Here is a 20,545-nt window from a genome sequence, read left to right as displayed (position 1 = left end):
CGCTATTCATGGGCCTGTTTCTTTGAAATGTGAAGTTTCTAACCATGCATACTTTGTCTGTGCACAAAGTGAGCCCTGTTGACCTTTTCTGGCATACTTGGTAATTCATAATGTGTCTTCTTATTCCGAATTCCTGCAGGACTTCGTCATTGTTCCAGCTTCGATTGGAGAAGATCAGCAAAGTAAGTTCTGGAAGATTCTTTTTAGCTTTGTTTCAAAGTAACTTTCATGCACTGAGAGACAGGTTCCTCAAGACCCTTATTGTGTGGCTTAAACAGTGCAGGATTATGTCGGAACTGTGCTTTAGATGGGGCTTTGTTATTATTTAATATCACAAGGTGTAGCTAGCCCAGGAAAAAACAAAACGAAAATGAAGTGTTGTACTGGTGGTAAGGTAAGGCTAATAGTATTTCTTTCTTTCTTTTTTTATGTAGCGCTTAATTTCTGTTTTCGTACTGTCGTTGCTGTCTCAGCATTCTTAGTATGTCTAAGAATACTGAGACCTCAATGCGGATGCATTTATGAAAGAATGCTGTCTCAGCATTCTTTCATAAATGCATCCGCATTCTGACTATTGTTACTTCTGCAACAGAAACACCGATAGTTAACTCTTAGTCATGATTCTTTTCGCAATTCAACCGCCGTGTTGGGCTACTGAGCACAAGGTCGCGGGATCGAATCCCGGCCACGGCAGGCACATTTCGATGGGGGCGAAATGCGAAAACACCCATGCGCTTAGATTTAGGTGCACGATAAAGAACCCCAGCTGGTCAAAATTTCCGAAGTTCCCCACTAAGGCGTACCTCATAATCGAAATGTGGTTTTGGCACATAAAACCCCATAATTTAAAATTCTTATCGTAATTCGATAAGAGGGTGTAGTTGCTAAAACAGCAAAATGAGTCCTTTCTCAGCGTTGGCAGACTTCCAACGCCCTGTAACTTCTGCCATTGCAGGCAGTGGGACTGGAGGTACTCGGTGGCCCTGCGAGGATTCTGGCAGCACCCCAGCCAAGAAGATGGCTTCGGGAGGCAATGTGCCAGCATCGCCAACAAGCCACGAGGGTTCACCCCGGCCTTCGTTCCTGCCCGTACAGCAGCAGCAACAGCAGCAGCAGCAGCAGCAGCAGCAGCAGCAGCCACCCCATCAGCCGCAGCCGAGAGCTCCGTGTGGCCCGCGGACGGAGCCGATTCCAGTGCCCTCTCAGAAGCGAGCCTTCGAGCAGATGCAGCGCAGCGGAGGCAGCAGCAGCGGTGGTGGCGGAGCCACGACAACCGCCGCTCTGCCTTCTGAGGGAGCTGCATCGCCCAACCAGAACCTGACTGGCGCCTCTTCGTCACCACGAGTGAGCACGTTACTAAAATGGTGCTTGGAGAGAGTTTGCACACAAATGGACGGCTAAAGGGCATTGTTTATAAGAGGGGAGGGGCATAGATTTCTTCATGGTATAGTAGCGAGTCACTTGCATGGAATTGGCAGTGATAGATCTTTGGCAAACTCCTGCTATTATGGGACTTGAAGCTGTGAACCTTCATTTCGTGTGCTGTGAACCTTTTATTCTGAGTGCTGGACTTTCACATGTACTTGCAAGGAGGTGTTGCCAGTGAGATGTTCATTTTTTTTTTATATGCTTGCTGATGCTGCATTACTACCAGCTTTTCATTTAATATCTCGGACACCTTTGTATTGGGCAATTACATCAGTGGCCTTTACTTAATTAAGAGGGTACTCAGTCATTTTCTTAAGTTAAATGTGCAATGAAACAGAAAAGGAAGGAACGTCAGTCTGCTTACGGTACAATATTAACCTCCTTCCCTGTTTTTCTCTCTCTTCCAAGCTGATGCAGCTGGAGCGGAAGGACTCGCTGGGGTCGAACTCTAGCGACCTAGGGCGCAGGACGCCAGATTTCTCCAACCTGTCCCCTCCTTCAGGTATGTGGTTGGGCACATTGCAAAGATTCCATGAGACCAACTCCCGAAATTCTCAAGAATCTAATAGTAAATATTTTTGAGTCTGTTACTAGGTCGTGATGTGAGGTCCCAACTGGAAAGATGGTCAACCAAAGCTAGCAGGCGTCATTGCAGGGGGGAGGACAAGTGTTCTATAAATTGTCATTGAAAAACGGCAGGTGCTAGAAGAGTACATCTAACAGATGTCAATTTTTAAGAAATGTCTGTTCAGTAGACAGCAAAGTCTTTATTGAAGCTCTTCCTGCAATAAACTCGCTCTTTCTATATATAAAGTGTACAGGATTATTTGAACAAAAATGTTATTTCTAACACTTCACTCTTTTTTTTTTTTTTTGCACAGCTGCACCATTGTGCCAAATTGCACCAAGTGCAGTCCTTTGCATCATGCTGCTGGAAGACGGTATTTCAGCAGAAAATTGCGCTCGACCTACATCAAACTAAGCATAAAAATGAAAGCATACAATTTTTATTCTTATGCTTCCTGAATTGGTTGTAACTTAATAAACAGCTTCCAGTAGTTATTCACGAGAGATTGTGCATGTGAGATGCCTGTGGATGTCATCATTCTAGCTTCGGTTTAGTCTTGCTTGTCCTAGTGCATGGTCTTGTTATGCCCTAGTTCCTCAAACATTTTTTTTTCTTGCTCACTTGAAGTGCCCTGAGCACTCAACGCCTGTTGCAAGTCGAAATAGTAGAAGCAACTTTATAACCAATACATGCTCAGGAGAAGCAATTTTATTAAGAAATAAGAAAACTAGTTTCGTTATTTTAATCTGAAATGCCTTGTTAATGCGCAAAAGACTGGTTAAGCTGTATTTATTGACTACTTCAATTAAAATTGAAGACATATGTTGTATATAGATTTACATTTGACACTGTGCCCAAAATACTTGTCGCTGGGCCAAATCAGGTTTTTGCCAGTGCCAAGACCTGCACCAAATGGTTGAATGGCTGTCCCATCACTGATGGGCACTGCATATGAGTGTCGTGAATTTTTATAACCTTTTCTGTAAAATACCTTGCTTAATATCTACTAGAACTTTTGCTATACAATAAATCGCCGAGTTTGCTGCTAAACAAGCCAAGAATTTGCTATACTTTTCTTTCTTTTCCTTTTTGACGAAATATGTAGACAATTTTGTTGCATAAAACAGTGGTAAACGGTGATAACTACTGTTTGTTTATTTTTATATTCTGTTGACTATTATACCTATGTACTTATTGGTGACTCCTGTAAGTGCCTGCTTAGGCTTGCAGTATAGAATAAATAAATAAATAAATAAATAAATCGGCTAAAATAACGGCCCTTGACTAGTGTCCTTGGTGGGTGCCACTTGCATGCCCATCCTTTGTTCCTAAAAGCTAGACAGGCGTGACAGGGTCTCGCAACCTTCGCTCTTCGTTTGCCTGCAGTCAGACAGAGCGCAGAGTTGCTCATTGACGATGGGTCACGTTGACTGGTCTCTTTCCTCTGTGCTTGGTGTCTGCAGTGCAATTCCACATTGGGACTCCGCCCGGGGGTGGTCGTCGGCGCCACCTGAGTGGAGGAACCCCACCGAGGGTCAGGCACTCCATACCCATTGCCACCTCGGGCTCCCCCATCCGGCGACACTGTGAGGAGCATTCTCTTTTCCCTTCACACTATCCGGGGAGATATTCCCCGTCATTCACTTTTTGGAGTGCAATCACTTTCGTGAAGTTTTGCATGACTAGCACCAGACATCTCGCCAAGTGCGGGTGACAGCATTTCCTAGCACAAGTGCCAAGCACAGTCTCTTCGCACAGTGCCAGGAACTCTGTCGCCTGCAGACATCTGCCAGTCTTTCACCCTTGTGAATGCAGTTCTGCGATGGCTGGCTCATGCTCCTCTCTCTTATGTCTCTTATCCTTAGCGCCTAAATCCAATGCGCACTGTCCTTCAGCAGCAGCTTTTCAATGCCTTGAGAAACTTGCAATAGCACAATCAAGGGGGTTTGCTACTAGAAACAGATGAAAAAGCTTCTGCAGCCTCCTTTTAGTATTCAAGTCACCTGGTGACGGTAACAGATTTGATTAGCTGTGTCACCTACGAGGGTAGCATACAGCTGCTTCAGTGCAGTGCATTGGTGCAGTGTACTTTCGCCAGCTACAATAATATTGCTTGGGCATTGTGCCTGGTGACTGCATGTTGTGCTGCTTGTGCGCAGTGTGCGGCATGGCCAATGTGAACCAGCTGGCGATGCTGAATGGCAACCCTCAGCAGCTGCCCCCTATCCTTGGCTCACCGATGGGTGGCCGCGAAGGCGATCCTGGCTTTGGGCTCAACCTCAACAGCATCCGAAGTGCAGCATTGGCCACTCGAGCCATGACGTTGCCAGAGATGCGCAGAGACAGCAGCGGGGGATCAGGTACGATACTGCTGCTGTGAGGGAACTTTGCTAGAGATTCACTGCCGATGAATTACAATGAAGGCTCAAGGTGAGGCTCAGTAGTGTTGACACCTTTGTGCCCTATAGCTATTGTTAAATCTTAAATCCCTGCATGCTTCTTTCTTTCTCTCGGGTAAATTTTGTTAAGGCGAGGACTTGTTCAGTGTCTTGGGCAGCACGGTTAAGAGCTCTTTGCACCCTTCGCAGACCAACTGGATGGGGGTCTTCACAAGTCGGGCAGTGCTGGAGGCAGGCTATACGACCATGGGGCGTTCCTCCGTGGAGCCAACCTGGCCTCGGAGCAGGCGGCACTCGGTGAGTGACTGTTCGACCTGCTGATTTGACAAAGCTGGTTTCGAGCAGCCACAATTGGCACATCTTTCCTAGCCAGACTGTTGCTAGAGTGATGGAGTGGACTGTGCTTGACAGATTCTGGACCTCTTTATGCGCTGCCTGTCTTTCATAAGCCTTCCAGCTGCTGTTTGCTCTTGTTTTGTGACCAATTGAAAGGAATCATTCATTGAGACTTTTACATACTTTGTGTCAAGAAATATATCGAGAGAACTCCTTCATCTGTATTCTAAATGTTACAGGAAATGTGCACTCGGTTACAAAAGAACACAGTGTGAACCGATGCTCAGGGAAATAATGCCAAGGCATCACAATACGTTGCTCATGTGAAGTTCTCTTTTTGTCAACGCAGTGCATAGCATGCAGAGTCCACTGTACTTTTGATGCCTTCTCGATGATGTCATGGTTTGTCTGCTCACCCTAGGAACATTTTATTTCTTTATTCCTCAAATGCCCCGGGTAGTGGCGCAGTCGAACTCTGATATATCCAACCTGAAGGGGCTCACAAAGAAGTTCGTTATATAGGTAATTCGATATATAAAATGAAAACTATATACAAACATTTTCGTGGAGATTTTACTGAGTTTCATTATACACAATAATTTGTCATGTGGGCTCTGTATATCCGAGTTCGACTGTATTAAATGAGGGGGGGGGGCGGTTTAATGAAGAAAGATGACTTCGATAGTGGCCTTGAAGTGCGCTGTTCTCGAGTAGTTCATGGCTTCTTCAGGCTTTTGACAATATTAACTAGCACAAGACGGACAACAACAAGATGCTCCGGCAAAAATGTGTCAAGTCTGGAATAAGCACCAACCAGTCCAACTATCTTCTCTAATATGGCTTCTTCAGCCTTGGGTGGCATTCTTCGTACTGATCACAAAACTTCATTGCTTGCAGACTGCATAATGTGAATTGTTGACTGGGTCCATGGCTATTGGTACTGTCACTGTGGGCAGTGTGCTTGTTTTCTTAGCTGCACCTATTAATCCCTGTTCCGGAACGGCTGTGCAGGCTCGTACAGCCCGCCGGGCAGCATGGGTGCATTCTTTCCGGGCAGTGGTGACTGGCCGGGGGGTCGGCTGGGCTCACCCGGTGCCACAGCAGTGGCCCCGTGCTGCTTCCCTTTCGGCACCTCGCCGCCCAATGGCGAGCCGCCAAACTTTGTGCCACCACCCGAGCTGCCCCAGGAGACTCTCTTGGATGTGAGTTCTGCTTGCATTGCGACATCGTAACTGTGGTACCAGATGCTGGGATTTCCACCCCGCCCTGCAAGAAAGCTCCTTGGTTGACATTTCTTCCTCCACTTTGCTTAGTGGTGCTTTTCTACGGTCTCTTGACCGCTTGACCTTGCGTGTGAGAAGTGTGTGTGCCTCCCCTGCATTTAAAAATTTTGGCCAAATTGCAGCCCTTGTACTTAAAATTAAAAGCACATTGTTGCAGTTCTTTGAAATAATTATTTTTGTATGGGCCATTTTTGTAGAAAGGATTCTCAAAGTTATTACAGTTGAACCCTGCAATAATGAAATCAATGGGGAAAGCGAAAAATTTGGCTTCCCGAGAATTTCGTTGTTGCGAAATGAGGTAGAACAGAATGTGGTGCAAAATGAAACCTAACTACTAAAATTATGTTAGCCTACTTTGGCGAGCCTAGCTCGAAACTATCGAGAAACACGGTGACAGCACAAAGTGTGACCCTGTGCGCCGGTCAGCCATCACGGCACTGGCATGGAGCCATACTCTCGATCACTATAGAAAATACAATCACTTTTGTGAGATTTCTCGTGACTTGTCTCTGGATGCATGATGACTCACCCGGTGCAGAGTCATGCGAAATCTCATAGCAGTGATTGTGCACCCGATAGTAACCGATTAAGAATACGACAGTCTTCCTTAAAATCTCTATTAGGTGACACCAAATCATCAGGCCTTGCCTGCTGAACGGTGCGAAAATAAGCCTGCTTGAATTCCCCATGGCACCTTGGGCACGATCATCCCAGGAACACCATACTGTTCATGCACCTCGAGAAGGTCATGGTTATTCCGGCCCTATACTTGTGCTTTTCTGATTTTTTTTAATACTTCTATACTCAAAGCACTGCCTCCCTGTGGCTGCAGTCTCGGATCGTAAATTTTGTTCGCACAATGCGGCCCCAGTTCTCAATCGGGGCCGTGATATATATATTGTGATACATCATGAGTTCTTTTTTTACTACATTTGTCTCTATGTTCAGCCACTGGGTTCTCATTCTTGTGAGATCAAAGCTGAACAGTGCAGCTTAGTTGTAGCTGAATTTTTGTTGCTCACACCAGGGCCAAGCTGTTTTGCAATTGCCTTTGCATGTGTAAATTACGAACACCTCTTTCTATGTTTAGCGGGAGCACAATGAGACCCTGGCGAAGCTGCACTTCATCGATGCCCTGGTGGGTTGCATCGTGGAACTGGCACGTTCCAAGGCAGAGCCCCTGGCCGCTGCCTTAACAGAGTCCATGTACTGGCGTCAGGTAAGATCACTCGAGCAATGGAGAGTTTGTAACGTTACAGCCGAGTAAGGTTGTCCCATGTAAAAAACAGTTGTCCCACGTAAACTTCTTTTACGTGGGACAACTTACATTTCAACACATTTGCTGAATCTCTGGCCTCACATGGTGCAGCTTTTTCCAGGTCACTTGGTTGCATGAAAGAGAAAGGTAAATTTCGGTTTCCACTGCCAGCATGTGCCTGTGTGTATTTATTGAAGGCTCTTCCTCTAAAGGGCCATAGAAAATTTTGGTCATACGCTGGAAATTGTTAGGTGTCTTCTAGAGAGCGTTCTGCCGCAAAATTTTTTTAAATCGGCTCATTAATAGTCGAGATAGAAATATTTCAGTGCTGCGAACCCAATGATTTCAGCAGGTGGGCTCCACTGCCAATCAAGATGCTCTCTCCACTTGTCCCGTCTAGCCTACGCAAGTGAAATTCCTTCCCTGCGTTCTCCCACACCGGACCTCGAGGATTGCATGATGCATACGTCACAGGCCCCACCTTCATTTTCTTTTTGCTCCTCGCTTTTTTCGGTGTGACGCATTTCCGCCGACAGCGTCGCGCGCAAGCTGTTGTCTCGTTCGCGCAGCGCACGATTTTGTGCGCTGTGCACAAGGATACATGACTAGCGGTATAATTCAATGCTACACAAGTATTGAGGCAGAACGAGCGAATCGCAGAGTGTGATCACTTGCTGGAACACGGTAGAAAATGGCATAGTTTCGGTACCTGTGCACGTGACCGCACGACCGTGGGAACGAGCAGACAAAGCGGAAGATCTCCCTTGCTTCGGTGCGAAGTAAAACAAAGAACACACAGACATCCCGTTCGTGTGTTTCATTATTTCTCTAAACTTCTATTCGTCAATTCAAGCAACAGATTGCACAGATAACAGGTGTTGTCTTGAATGAATTCTGTCACGTGTCACCACGAGCGACGTTGCACTGTGGACACAATTACATAGGCGTAGGAGCCCTACTACATCACTGTCCCTCTCCAGGCTAATTCGCCGCGAGTTTAGAAGGAAACAGCGTTCGGATTGAAATTTCAGGCCTTTCCACAGCGTGTAGCGATGTAATATTTTGCAGACACGATTGTTATTGCGCAATGTATGCTCCGCACTTGTCAGCTCATAATGGCAAGACCTGGTGAGGGGCCCTAGGGATCCTAAACCACTTTTTGTCAAAGTGAAGAAATGCATTTGAACTTAACGTAGACTATTCTAGAAATACTTTGCCGCAACAAGCATTTAAATGTGTTCAGCAGAAGCAGAGTTACTGGCAATCAAAAGTCTCGTATGATACTGTTCGTAGTGCTTCCGCTCCTTGTTCAATGACTTGCACTGAGAAGGCTATGGCGGAGCGAGGCTGCCCCACAACACTCTATCGACTGAATGCCACCGTGGCGTCTAGTACGAATATGATTTTGGATGTTCGTGTAGGCACCATTACTTAATATTTTGGCACTTAGAACATGCCAAACGCAGTTGTCTTCAGAGAGCTGCAGTGCTCTCAGCCAGCTGCAGCCAGCGGACTCATCGCAGCACACCGCTTCGGCCGCAGTATCTATGCTACGTAGGAGACCGCAGCTACGTGCACATGCACAATGTTTGCGTTTTGCATGACAAAGCTTGAGTGCACGCTCACGCTCGTGTGCTGCAGTCTGGCCATGCTACATGGTGCAGACTGGCTTTGCTGTGCACCAGCTTGACCGACTGATATTAGCTGCATCCAACCTATGCATTTTGAGGCACTATCAATAGCTCAATACAGTGGAACCCGACTATATTGAACCCGTTTACATCGAATTATTCTATATATCGAACAATCTCTGGTCACGGTATAGTTACAATGAGTATATATAGCAAAAATTACGCTTACATCGAACCAAAATAGCAGCGACTCCCGATATATTGAACGTCACGTGACGGAAAGTGTCCCCGGAAGTTGGCTTTCTCTCGCGGTGGTGAAAAAACCCGACGGCGCAGCCCCACCCAACCACTCTCCCTACGGAGCGACCAGGAGCGACCAGCAGCGAGCACACATTGGCAAGCATGTGTGTGGTTCGAGGTTTGTTAAATGTTCAAAACAAGTTGAATTTAGTGAGACCCGATGGCTACAACACCGATAAGCAGGATGGCCAAAGTTTAATTGTTACGTGGGTGGCCGTGGCTGAGTGTGAGAAGATGATAGTTGGCTTCTTTTGTAAGTACGTAATTATTATCAAAATCAAAATCTTATTTTTGCTTACTTCAGCGTGTTTCTTAAACTTGTCACTTCATTAATTCGTCAATTCAAGCAACAGATTGCACAGATAACAGGTGTTGTCTTGAATGAATTCTCAGTCGCATGTCACCACGAGCGATGTCACACTGCTGACACGATTACATAGGCACAGGAGACTGACTACTTCACCGTCCCTCTCCGGGTGAATTCGCCGCCAGTGTAGAAGGAAACAGTGTTCGTATTGAAATTTCAGGCCTTTCCACGGCGCGTAGCGATGTAATACTTTGCAGACACTATTGTTATCGAGTCAGTGCGTGGAGCACTTGCGGGCTCCACGCACTGTGCATGACTGCAAAATTTAGCCGAGATGTTCACAGCAACATTTGCTACCTGTGGACTGTGTTTTTTCACTAAGCCCAAGGAGAGATTCAGGGCCCCTTTAATATGTACAGTCGCGGACAGATTAAAGTGGACCACGGTGAAGGTGGCCGGAGCGGCTGCGGGGCCGGCGCTGTCCGCGACTGGCGACTGTGCTTACAGCTTCATCTTTAGACTAGATTGTCTATATCGACTGCATCATCTGCATCTGTACCTCTTTCTCCCCATCACTTTCCATGCCCCTCTGCACTGGATTAGTGGTTAGCGCACCCATTCTTCGCGCCTGTTTTGCGAAGGCTGGAGATACCTGTGCATGCTTTCGTTTGGATTTCTCTTTGACAACAATGGACCCCACATTTTACTACACTCCAGCTATTTGTTGTCACTGGACCTTCACTCTTTTGGATGGGCCTCTGCAGTAGAGCTTGCGCCTGTCGAGAGAGGAGGTGCACACTGATGGCATGCACACGGTGCGACTACCCCATCCTATGTGCAACAGGTGCAAGAGGAGTGTGCGGCTGGTCAAAGACAGACAGGGTGTTAGGTATATGGGCCAGTAAGGCCATGCTCGTTACAATAAGTTAATGGCTTCTCTTAATTAAATAGGCGTGAAACACTTTTTAGCCGATCGTAGAATGGCCTCACTATTAAAGGACATCGCCTTACGAATCTCCTGCTGCAAAAGCTTTTCCATATCCTTCAAGTATAAGTGGAGTTGGACGCAGTTATCGCACGGATGAACGGCTTTCTCTCCTTTTGTCTCCATCGGCACGCCGGAATCTAGGCAGGCAAGGTTGCAAGGGGGCAAGGCTCCGCTCAAAAGTTGAGCGTCTGACTGGCGAGAGGGCTTGTCACATTGTGGCACCCCTAGGCAACTGCGGCGTCTATGCTACGCAGCATGTCTACCATTCTCGGAAGCCACTCAGCTACGTGCAACTGTCATGTGTAGACCAGTAGTGCAAAGATGACATGCCTTTCCCATCTTTTTTCGGATCGCAGACATATGTTTTTCTTTATTTACTTCAAAATTAGCAATAAGGCTATTACTGAGAATGTTGTTGCGGCCACAAAATCTGCCAGTAACTGTTCACGGGCTCCACTGCTTGCAATGATGACATATGAGAGCAAGCAAAAGCGAGAGCAAGTGATTTCTCACTGTTTTTGACACAAGATCTTAAATTCCCTGCTGCACGTTGTGCAATAATATTTTGACTTGCATGTTCACAGGAACCTCTTCTACAGATCTGCAACGTTTTCTTACTGTTGAAAAAGTGTTTCAGGGCCCCTTTAAGTAAGCAGTGCTGCATGTCAGTAGGCTTTAGTAGACTGAGAGGCACGCTAAAAATAATTTTTAGCAAAAGGCTACACCAGTGGAAGCTCATCATGCTCAAAAACAAGCTCCCGATGTTCATCACCACAACATTTAGGGTTGCATGGGCTGCAGCGAAATTGCCTTTCAAGGCTATCATAGGAACCTTCGTAATACCAGAGGCAAAGGTGAAAGGTTAGTTGGAGTGGTGGATATTAGAGTTATGCAATGCAACAGGTAGTTCAGCTCATTGAATGTTGCACAGTTGGTACTAAATCTGGTTTCAAAGATGCTGGGGCGGTGTGGTTGTTTGTCCAAGTGGGCGTGTGAAGCCACAGTCTTGGGTGCAGCGAGTGGCGTCCCGCCTGAAACGAGCAGGTGACTCTCTCCCACGCAGTGCTGTTCGTCTCCCGAGGAGCAGGTGGCCCGTGCCCTCGGTGAGGGCCACCGCCGTGCCGAGCAGCTTGTGCTGTACGTCCGTGCCGTGCAGCTGTTGGCATCGGCGCTCAACCTGGCCCGAGACCAGGTGGCCCAGAGGCGACTCAGGGCTTCGTCGAGTGTGCGGCAGCTGCTGCGCGGCATGCAGCAGACCCTGCACCGTTGCATGGACTGGTGCCGACGGCTCTCCCAGCAGGGGGTGCTGCAAGCGTCGGCCTCCTCAGCACCCCCTCTGACAGCTGACCGGCTGCTCTACAACTATGCCATTGACATGGTGAGGCGCCACGGGAGTCTAGTGGTATCGGTGTCTGGATTTCGGAACAAGGAGACTTCGGGCTGTGCAGCGCGCACATTTTCGTGCACGTGCCACACTAATGCTCGATTATCAAAACAGTGCGGATGCAAAAAGACGGAAGCACGCACTGTGGAGCTTGTCTTGCTGGCTTAATACATGCTGTTGTTTTGTCTTTTTCGTCAGTATTCTTTTCGGACATTGTTGTGAAGTTGCACCGTCAGGTGTAATTAGGAATCTACACCCTAAATTAGACAACTGTTTAATCTCCTAGAATTCTTGGCTTGGGCAATAGCTGCAAAAATACTGTATTTGTTTCCAGTCGTTCATATGTAACTGTCAGTGGCTGTGGCACAAGGTCATTGGGATGGAGGTGGAATACAAAAGCAGTTGTTTTCTTGGATGCAGATTAAAGAATGTGAGGTGGTTGGAAATAGTCTGGAAGTTCGGCTACTGCACCTCGCGTAGCCTGTGCTTTAGGAAATAAATTCTGGAACTTGATTTTTTTGAACTTGTATGTGACTGGCTAAATCTCTTACCTCCCAGTGCCAGACGGCCGCCATGGGTGAGCTGTGTGTTCACACAGAGGAGTATACGGGTGCCCTGGATGGCACGGCAAGCGAACACAGTCGTGATGCAGTCACCGCTACCCTCACAGAGGCAAGTGGGCCACTATCGTTGGAACTAAGGCGTGCCTTAGCTTGCTGGGCACAAGTTCAGCCAATAGTATGTCGGATTCACTATGTACGGTAGTGTTTTCTGCTTCTTCAATCGCTGCACCGTGACAATATTGCTACCTTTTTTTATATTGCCATGTACCCGGCAGTGTGGTAATAAAAGGGAAACTCCTGTGAATTTTGTGCCCTCCCATTCTGTTAGTTGTGAAGGCACACAAACTGACTAGAGCAAGTGCTGACGGAGGTGGTGTCTGCTTCTTGTTTTGTGCAGTGCTTTCGGCGCTACCAGACGGCCCAGATCTTGCTGCACAGTTTGGCACAGCAAGTGGAAAACGAGGACGACAGGGCACTGCTCAACCGATGTGAGTGGTGGCACGCTGCACCATTGTTTTGCTCCCTTCCAAGCACGATACGCTTCTCTGCCCCGTTGTGAGCTTTTTCAGAGCTCTAGAATCCAGTGAAAGCAAATTGGAATTGAATGAAAACTCACTGGGGGATCCGACAAGACTCAATGCAATGGGAAATTCGCTACAGAAAGTGAAAGAGAGTTTTACTAGCTGGCAGCTCTTCTCAGCCTTACACGCTAATTGCTGCACTATTGTGAAAGGACATGTAGTGTTCCTTAATGCACAGTGCCGGGCATTAGACAAGACATATTCAGACTTGCATCCCGTTTGTGGTTCACTAGGTTGACACATTTCACACATAGCTATAGCGACACTTTTCGAGATCCTGTTTCTAGTGAAGTGTGCTTAGTACTTCTTCATCTTTGTCTCAAACTGTGCCCACTATTGGAAACAATAATGTCTCAGATCTTGCATTTTCAGTTTCATAATAATTGGTTGAATGCTGACTGAAGTGAAGGATGACCATTGTGATCTTAGATTTACACCTCCTTATGTCTGATAACTTGTTATGTCGAGGCTCGACTTGTAAACATAGCCTAAGCCATGCCCTCCTTCTTGGATTGCAGACAAGGACGCTGTGGAGAAGCGGCTCTACGTGCTCCAGAGCGAAGGCCTTGTGTGTGCCTACGACTCGACCTGAAGAGGAAGTAGGACCCCGGGTAGCCCTCCGGTGGCCATTCCGTCGGCCGCTCCTTTCTGTGCTCCTCATCCACTCCCCTGTAGTGCACTTGTGCTGCTGCCTGCCCCTAGTGCTGTCCTCGACGGTGGCCGTGAACTGGCAACATTGTTCAATGCCATGTTTGTTTCATCTCCACTCATCAGATTTCTAGTTTTTTTTTCGGCACCTTCATTGTTCCGAGAACTGAGCCTTCCTTCACGGACTTTTAAGAAGTCGCTCGTTCACGACTCATTCATGTTTTACGTTGTAATTTTTGCATTCCCCATTCGTCATCATAGCCAAAAGACAAACAAACAAAAAGATTGCTGCACAACTTTCGACTTCTTACATTTCGATGGCTCCTTTATTTCTGTAGCTTGCTGGCCCTGGATCTTGTTTCTGTGCTACATTGTTGCAGTCGCGAGATTTTCACCGAAAGGGATCATAAGCAAGAAAGTCGCCCCTTTTCATCTTCTGCATTTCCCATTCAAAATCCCTACAGTTGTGTAATAGCTGCTCACGTGAGCTGTTTGCAACAGAGGGATTTGTGCTGCTACTACTCCTACTACTATAAGGATGTCATCATGCACATGTAAAGAAGCTCTACAGAAATTGTTGGCTTCCTCCCACTTCTGTTACTGAGCTGAACTAACAAATTTTATTCTTACAGAGTTAACTGCGCAGACTTATTGCACCAGTCAACATACAAATAGTACACCCATCTACCTAGGCATTGTGTGTGCCAACTGCACATTTTGTATCCTCCATCCTTGGTATATCTTTTCCTAAAATTGCACCACGATTGTTCATTTGCAACACTTGGTTCATTTCACTCTTTCAGCCATTCTCAGCACGCACTTTGCAATCGCATAGTTTGTGAAGTATCAATTATCCTTTGGTGCCTGGTACTACTGTTAGGCCTCGTTGCAATAGAAGTAGACAAGCCTCTAAGCAACTCCTGTTGCTGTCAACTCGAAGCTGCGCATCCATGGCACGTAGGTGCTCCAGCTTTTCTTGTTTTCCCACTGCCTTCTGTTTTTGGAGCCCTCCTAATTTATTTAGCATGCTTAAGTTTTCCTCGAACTCGAGAGAAAGCTGTTCTAGGGAAGTTGTGATAAAACCTTCACTTGCACGCGGCGAGCAGGCGGATTGCATCTGGCACTTGATCAGCATACATTGTGGAAAAAAAAAAAAAGTTTTGCGCCTTTTAAAATGTGCTTTTGTCACGTGGAAGTAATCACCACTATTTTTGCATGCACTTTCATTTTAAAGCCGTCTGCTGCTTGGTACTTCACAGTCGGTGACGTGCCCAATTATGTGTAACAGGACGGTATTATTGAAAGGGAGTTGTATGCATAATGGTGGCAGTTGTTACTACAGGACAAGAGCTGACCCCGGAGAGAGAGAGAGAGTAGTCCTTTCTTTCTTTTTTAGGAATGTAGCTTGTGGACCAAAGTGCCCGTAGACGCAGACTTCCCAATGTGCGCCTATGCCTCTCCCTGCTGCCGTGTCAATGACTAGTCAGATTGCCTGAATGAGAAGGACTGAGAGCAGATCCCCGAAAGCTAACGGAAGCCAACCTGCTTGAGTTTCAGTCCAAAAGCCATGAGGCAAAAAATCGCGCGGCTGAACGCTTGTCCCCCCACTACTTGTGCCAACGGATATTGCTCTTTTGCCAGTCATTACGTTTCATTCCCACCCACCTGTTTTTCCGCTATGTTCACCGCTAGTAATAAGTCTTCCGCCTAATAAATACCCATAGTAGCATATAAAAATACTCTACCAGTTTGAACTTTATTGTCCCCTTTAAGTTGGAAAAATATATTCCACATTTGAGACCAAGTACCTGAACCAAAGCTGCTTTTGTATATCCCCTTCATGTTGCAGTAGTCCATTGATCTTGCTTTATTTGCAAAAGCCAGACCTGCCTTCCTTTGCCTGATATGTCCGTATTCATATATTTTTCTTTTTATGCGAGCACAATTTTACACTTGTGTTTGGAGCTAGGAGTATGTGCTCACAATTTGCTTTTAATGCCATGGTGCTTTGGCACTATGACTGCAGCATTGCAAGGCCCACAAGTTCTTGAGGCAAATTTTTGTCGGCTCATTTTGAAGCCCTTTCGAACAGCTTTAAACCGTTCGGTTGCACTTCATGGCTTTTGGCACTGTCGGGTTTGTGACTGTGAAGTGAGGATGTGGTGTGGAAGGTACTGCCATGTTAGAAAGCCTGTTCGTCAGAGAAACAGATCTTTAAAAATTTGTTTACCATGCTGCCATGGAATGGTTGCACTGTCCACGCAAAGCCATCAATGATAATGGTGTCTCTTGTAGGAACAGCAACAAATCAGCTTGCACATTTTGTTTGCCATGTTTTTTTTTTTTTTTTGTCCTGTGTACTCCGAACCTTTGTTGCATGCTAGTTGTAATGAGGGGGTTTTGTCAAGCGTGGTCATGTGTACATATACTGAGTAGCTGCTTTAACAGAGGCTTAGGCAAGGTTATTGTGGAGAGTGTGAAATTCCTGGCCATTTCCTGAACTGGGTGCGTGTGAGTGCGTTTGTGCGTGCATACATGCGTTTGACCAAAAGCTGTACTGATAACCTTGCATGGGAAGAGTTCCAAGCGATGCATCTGAAATGATACAACTAGGAGGCTGTGAGTCGTGCTTTTGTGGCCGTGCAATGCTCTGGGGTCGGCAGTGTTGCCTTGAATGAAAGATACTATGGAGGCTTTTCAAGCTGTTAGTTTCTTTTCTTCCACGGCTACTGGGATTTTCCAGGAGTATGGGGAGATTTTTTTCTGTCACGTTTAACCTACAGAAAGGGAGATCAACTTCACTTGCAAATGGCTCTTTTATCTGGGCCACCAACACTGGTGTGACTTTGCCATGGGGTGATTTGGGGTTGAGAAATGGCCTTGATGTGCTGAACGTGCTCCGCGAGGATTGCTGAAGCGAGGCGCATGCAGCAAACATGTGGGCTGGCGGAAAGCAACGTGTGTGTGTTATTCATGCTATTGTATCTACACCATTGTATATCAAAGAAATGAGAAAAAGAAAAAAAAAAGGTTCCTATATGGAAACTTGAGCAGCAAAAACCTTTCTGTTATTCGTTTACGCCATTACTCTTGTCCTCTTCTGCATGCTTTGGCTTGCGGGGGCACGTGGTTCTTTTGGAATGGTTGTGTAGTGGACATACCAAAGTGTGTGAGCAGTGCGACGTGCCGTATCATTTCAAGTGCGCCTGCTTTGCCGATAGAGTTCATTGCTGCATGATGTACGTATGATGTGTATCAGTTACAGTTCATTTTTTTAGACCTATCTTTCATTTGAAAGCAGTCGTGCTGGCAGATTTGGCTGTGCAACTAACCTTGCATAAGTGTGTAGGTGCTCCCTAGCAATGGATGCCTTGGGGGAGGAGTTCTGTTTGTGTGTAGACGGTTGGCAGTTGGGCCATTGTAGTGTGGATTCACGAGAATGTTTGTAGAAAAAGCTGCGCTGTATGTACAGGTAGTGGTGTTCCTATGTTGTGAAGTTCTTGAACTTGTCATCGTCTGTTGTAAAGACCTTACGATGATGTTCATTAGACTTCAGTTCATACTAGAATCTGTTTTAGCCTCGTGTACATCGCCGGTAGCTCTGTGTACGAGTGCTTCGTCGTCCTAATAGAACTGTCATTGTTGTTCCTTTAGTTAAAATTGAGGGTGGGCCACTTAGTTGTCTTTTGTGGTGCTTTTACCATTTTTTTTATGTTCATGTCTACATTATGATTTTACTTTGGAGGTCACCAGAGGTGTGTTTTCATGTCTGCATGCGATGGCCTAGTGTGTGTGTGAAAGCCACTTCATGACATTGCTTGATGCTTACAGAAGCAGCACGATTTCATGGCAGGCGGGTACTTTTGCAAAAATATGGTAAAACAAGAAAAAAAAGAAATGTTGTAGTCTCATTGTTTGTGAATGTCTTGAAAAGTGTTGTGATATCTCCTTTTTGCTGCTATACATAAAACTACAAATAATGCGCATGGTTGTGCACACAAATAGCGCTGTATAGTGTAACTGATGCTGAACGTAGAAGAGGAAAAAAAAACAAGAATGTATGCTATACAGCCTTTCTCCTCGCTTTCGAAAGTATGCCTGCCACGCACAGGCCAGTTGGAATCTGCGTGCACAGTGGATGACAGTGCTTCTTTGCGAGTGGGTCTCGCTGTTCTCAAGGCCAGTCATTTTCCAGATGAGCACTTACTTTCTACATGTTGGTTCATAGCCCGAATTTCTTGCGCCCGCTCAGGTCGGTTGTCTAGTGCAGGTTGACGAAGGTGCTCTCATTCTTTGCACTGAGAACTCCATGTGCAGTGCAAGCTGCAAGATGCCTTGCTAGAAGGCTTGCCTTTGCCGTGATCATGTGACTTGCAATTCTTTTTAGCTACTTGCTCAGGGGTCTGGTGTCTGGTACAAAATGTTTGGGACAGCAGTTGGTTACTTCTTACCACTAAAGTGCACCTCGGGTGCTGGCCTTCTTATTTTTTCTTTGATATTTTCACAAAACCTAATGCCCACAGAAAAATTCTTGCTGCTTACCTTTCTTATTATGGCACTAAATAGCAATATTAAATTAACTTTCATTGCTATACCATACCTGCCTCGTTAGGAGCCTCGTTGACTCCCAAGGGATACAGAAATAAAGCAGTTGGTGATACCACATGCAAATTAGGGCATGCTGTCAAAGCCAACCTAGATTTTGGCAGCATCTGCCATAGCATTAGTAAATTGCCCACGACTAAAAGCAAATGTCCTGTATTCTCAAGCAAGCACAGACTCAATCTGGCAACATTTCAGTACCATTTCGTTTGTTTAAAGCGAACTGAATATGCAAAATTTTGTACAATTTGTGATGCTGGACTTTCATGGTCAGTGCAGCCATTTAAAATTCGAAATTCAGGAAGGGAAGCTAGGACAGTTGACTTGATTCCTTCACATAAAAGCAAACAGGGTTTCGAAGGTGTAATCTACCAGTCTAGGCTGATTTAGTTGTCTACTATGCCCCTATAAGAAGGCCTGTATCTGAGCATTCAACTGCCTCCTCTCTCTCGCTATTGCATTTACCTTGAGTGCCAGACATGTAGAAATTTGTGCTTTCTTTATGTTTTGCTACGTGCTCTGGAGGTACACCATAGAAAATGTGGCTGGCCTTTATGAGAACCTGTTCGACACAAAGTTCATTGGAAACAAAGGGAGAACGAGTGAATGACGTCATGGTTTGGTTGAGGAAAGACACACGGCCTTTCACTGTGCCGTAACTGTACATAGCTGTGTATACACGCGACATTTTTTGTTTATAGGAAGACTGTATATAGGCTTCGTTGGCTGCCACGTGAAAAAAGAAAAAAAATAAATAATTGTGCGCTGTGGCACAGGACTTGCCAGTGCACTTGCTGGGGACAAGCTTAACTGAACATACACATCTGCTGGGCAGTTAGTATATATATATATATACATATTTCTATTCGTATGAGTTACTTTTGTTGTAGTGTGTGCTCGTTTATTGACTGCGCAGCCGCCTTGTTGAAGCTGTTGCAAACTGTAATGTAGTGTGTTTGTGAACCGTGCAATTTTATTTTCATTTCTTGTTCATTCATTAATTTCCTTCGAATGTGTGCAGACACACTTCGAAAGAAAAAAAAAAAGCAGGAAAAGCTAAAATTTCCACATTTTCTTTTTAAATCTTGTACAGCTGTTTGTAATAAAGAGTTTGTCTGCTGCCTGTAACGTGTAGTTCTGTCTCACTGTGCTTCAACTACATAGGGGAGAATGCACTTGCATGTTCATTAGTAGACGCGGGCTCCTTCAATACATTTCTGACAGTGCAACACTTACAGTTAAGACGAATGACGAAAGGAACATGTTTTTGTTGTGTGTCAACTGTGAGCACTGCACAGGCTGCTATGAACATGGACAAATAACTCTCTTATCTTTCATTACCTATACGTTTGGATATGCATTCACTGCTGTTATACTGCAGGTTTTCAGAACACAAAAGGCAATAAAAGTTAAATTGATGCAGCCACGGAGTCGAGCAGTACTTTATGCACTTGAGCCTGCAACTGTTGCAATGCCATTTCAAGGTGGTGTACCCTAGCCGCCAGGGAGTTACAACTCCCGGTCCCAACGTGGGAGTAGCCCGCTCTATGGGACCTTGCGCCCCGTAGCTCGCAGGACCTTTCTATAAAGTTACTCCATCCATCCATCCACCCTAGCCGCGAGTGAAGTTTGTTTTACTTGGCAGGGCAAATTAAATTTTCTGACATAGTCGGTCTTGGGGTGCAGCAGTGGCATAGAGGTAGAACGTCCACCTCGCGTGCAAAAGGACCATCGTTCAAATCCCGGTGCCGTGCAATTTTCCACCGGATTAAAAAAAGAAAATCTGCACATTGATAAAATTGCGTAAACAGGCCTGGAGTGTGGTCTGATCTCGGTGACCAGAACTGGTAACGCACTTCCTCACCAGAAAAGGATTGGCCACCCTGGTGCAGTACTTGGCCACAACCTCCTATGTGAACACAACAATCAAACCCCGGCCCTCAGTCCCCAGCAGCTGCCAAGCAACTCGCGATGGCGGCGGTCAGACCTGTGACGCAGCAGTGGGTGCTAAGAATCCCTGGCTCCGGACAGGCTGCCATTGGAATCTGAACCTGGCAACGTTTAACGCTAGAACGTTATTTAGTGAGGCGATTCTAGCAGTGCTATTAGAGGAATTGGAGGGTAGTGAATGGGATATAATAGGGCTCATTGAAGTTGGAAGGACAAAAGAAGCATATACAGTGCTGAAAAGCGGGCACATACTGTGCTACCGGGGCTTAGCGGAGAGACGAGAACTAGGAGTCTGATTTCTGATTAATAAGCATATAGC

At 46.0% G+C, this 20,545-nt stretch overlaps 1 protein-coding gene across 1 annotated transcript in view; it reads left to right on the top strand.

The window, feature by feature from the left end:
• Atg1 (serine/threonine-protein kinase unc-51-like protein Atg1) overlaps positions 1 to 19,404 on the top strand; it is a 139,191-nt gene extending 119,787 nt beyond the window's left edge. Inside the window, exons 12-23 of the mRNA XM_075686412.1 lie at positions 140 to 182; positions 956 to 1,344; positions 1,837 to 1,930; positions 3,460 to 3,582; positions 4,156 to 4,356; positions 4,585 to 4,692; positions 5,743 to 5,933; positions 7,105 to 7,233; positions 11,562 to 11,876; positions 12,441 to 12,554; positions 12,843 to 12,933; positions 13,545 to 19,404. Coding sequence (XP_075542527.1) covers positions 140 to 182; positions 956 to 1,344; positions 1,837 to 1,930; positions 3,460 to 3,582; positions 4,156 to 4,356; positions 4,585 to 4,692; positions 5,743 to 5,933; positions 7,105 to 7,233; positions 11,562 to 11,876; positions 12,441 to 12,554; positions 12,843 to 12,933; positions 13,545 to 13,618 — 1,872 coding nt within the window. The 3' untranslated portion in view covers positions 13,619 to 19,404. The remainder of the gene's footprint in view (positions 1 to 139; positions 183 to 955; positions 1,345 to 1,836; positions 1,931 to 3,459; positions 3,583 to 4,155; positions 4,357 to 4,584; positions 4,693 to 5,742; positions 5,934 to 7,104; positions 7,234 to 11,561; positions 11,877 to 12,440; positions 12,555 to 12,842; positions 12,934 to 13,544) is intronic.
• Positions 19,405 to 20,545: the final 1,141 nt, after the last annotated feature.

The sequence above is a fragment of the Dermacentor variabilis genome, chromosome 3 (assembly GCF_050947875.1).
Source record: "Dermacentor variabilis isolate Ectoservices chromosome 3, ASM5094787v1, whole genome shotgun sequence".
NCBI classification, from domain to species: domain Eukaryota; kingdom Metazoa; phylum Arthropoda; class Arachnida; order Ixodida; family Ixodidae; genus Dermacentor; species Dermacentor variabilis.
The sequence above is the reverse complement of the archived record's forward strand: the minus strand, read 5'-3'. Positions and strand labels throughout refer to the sequence as shown.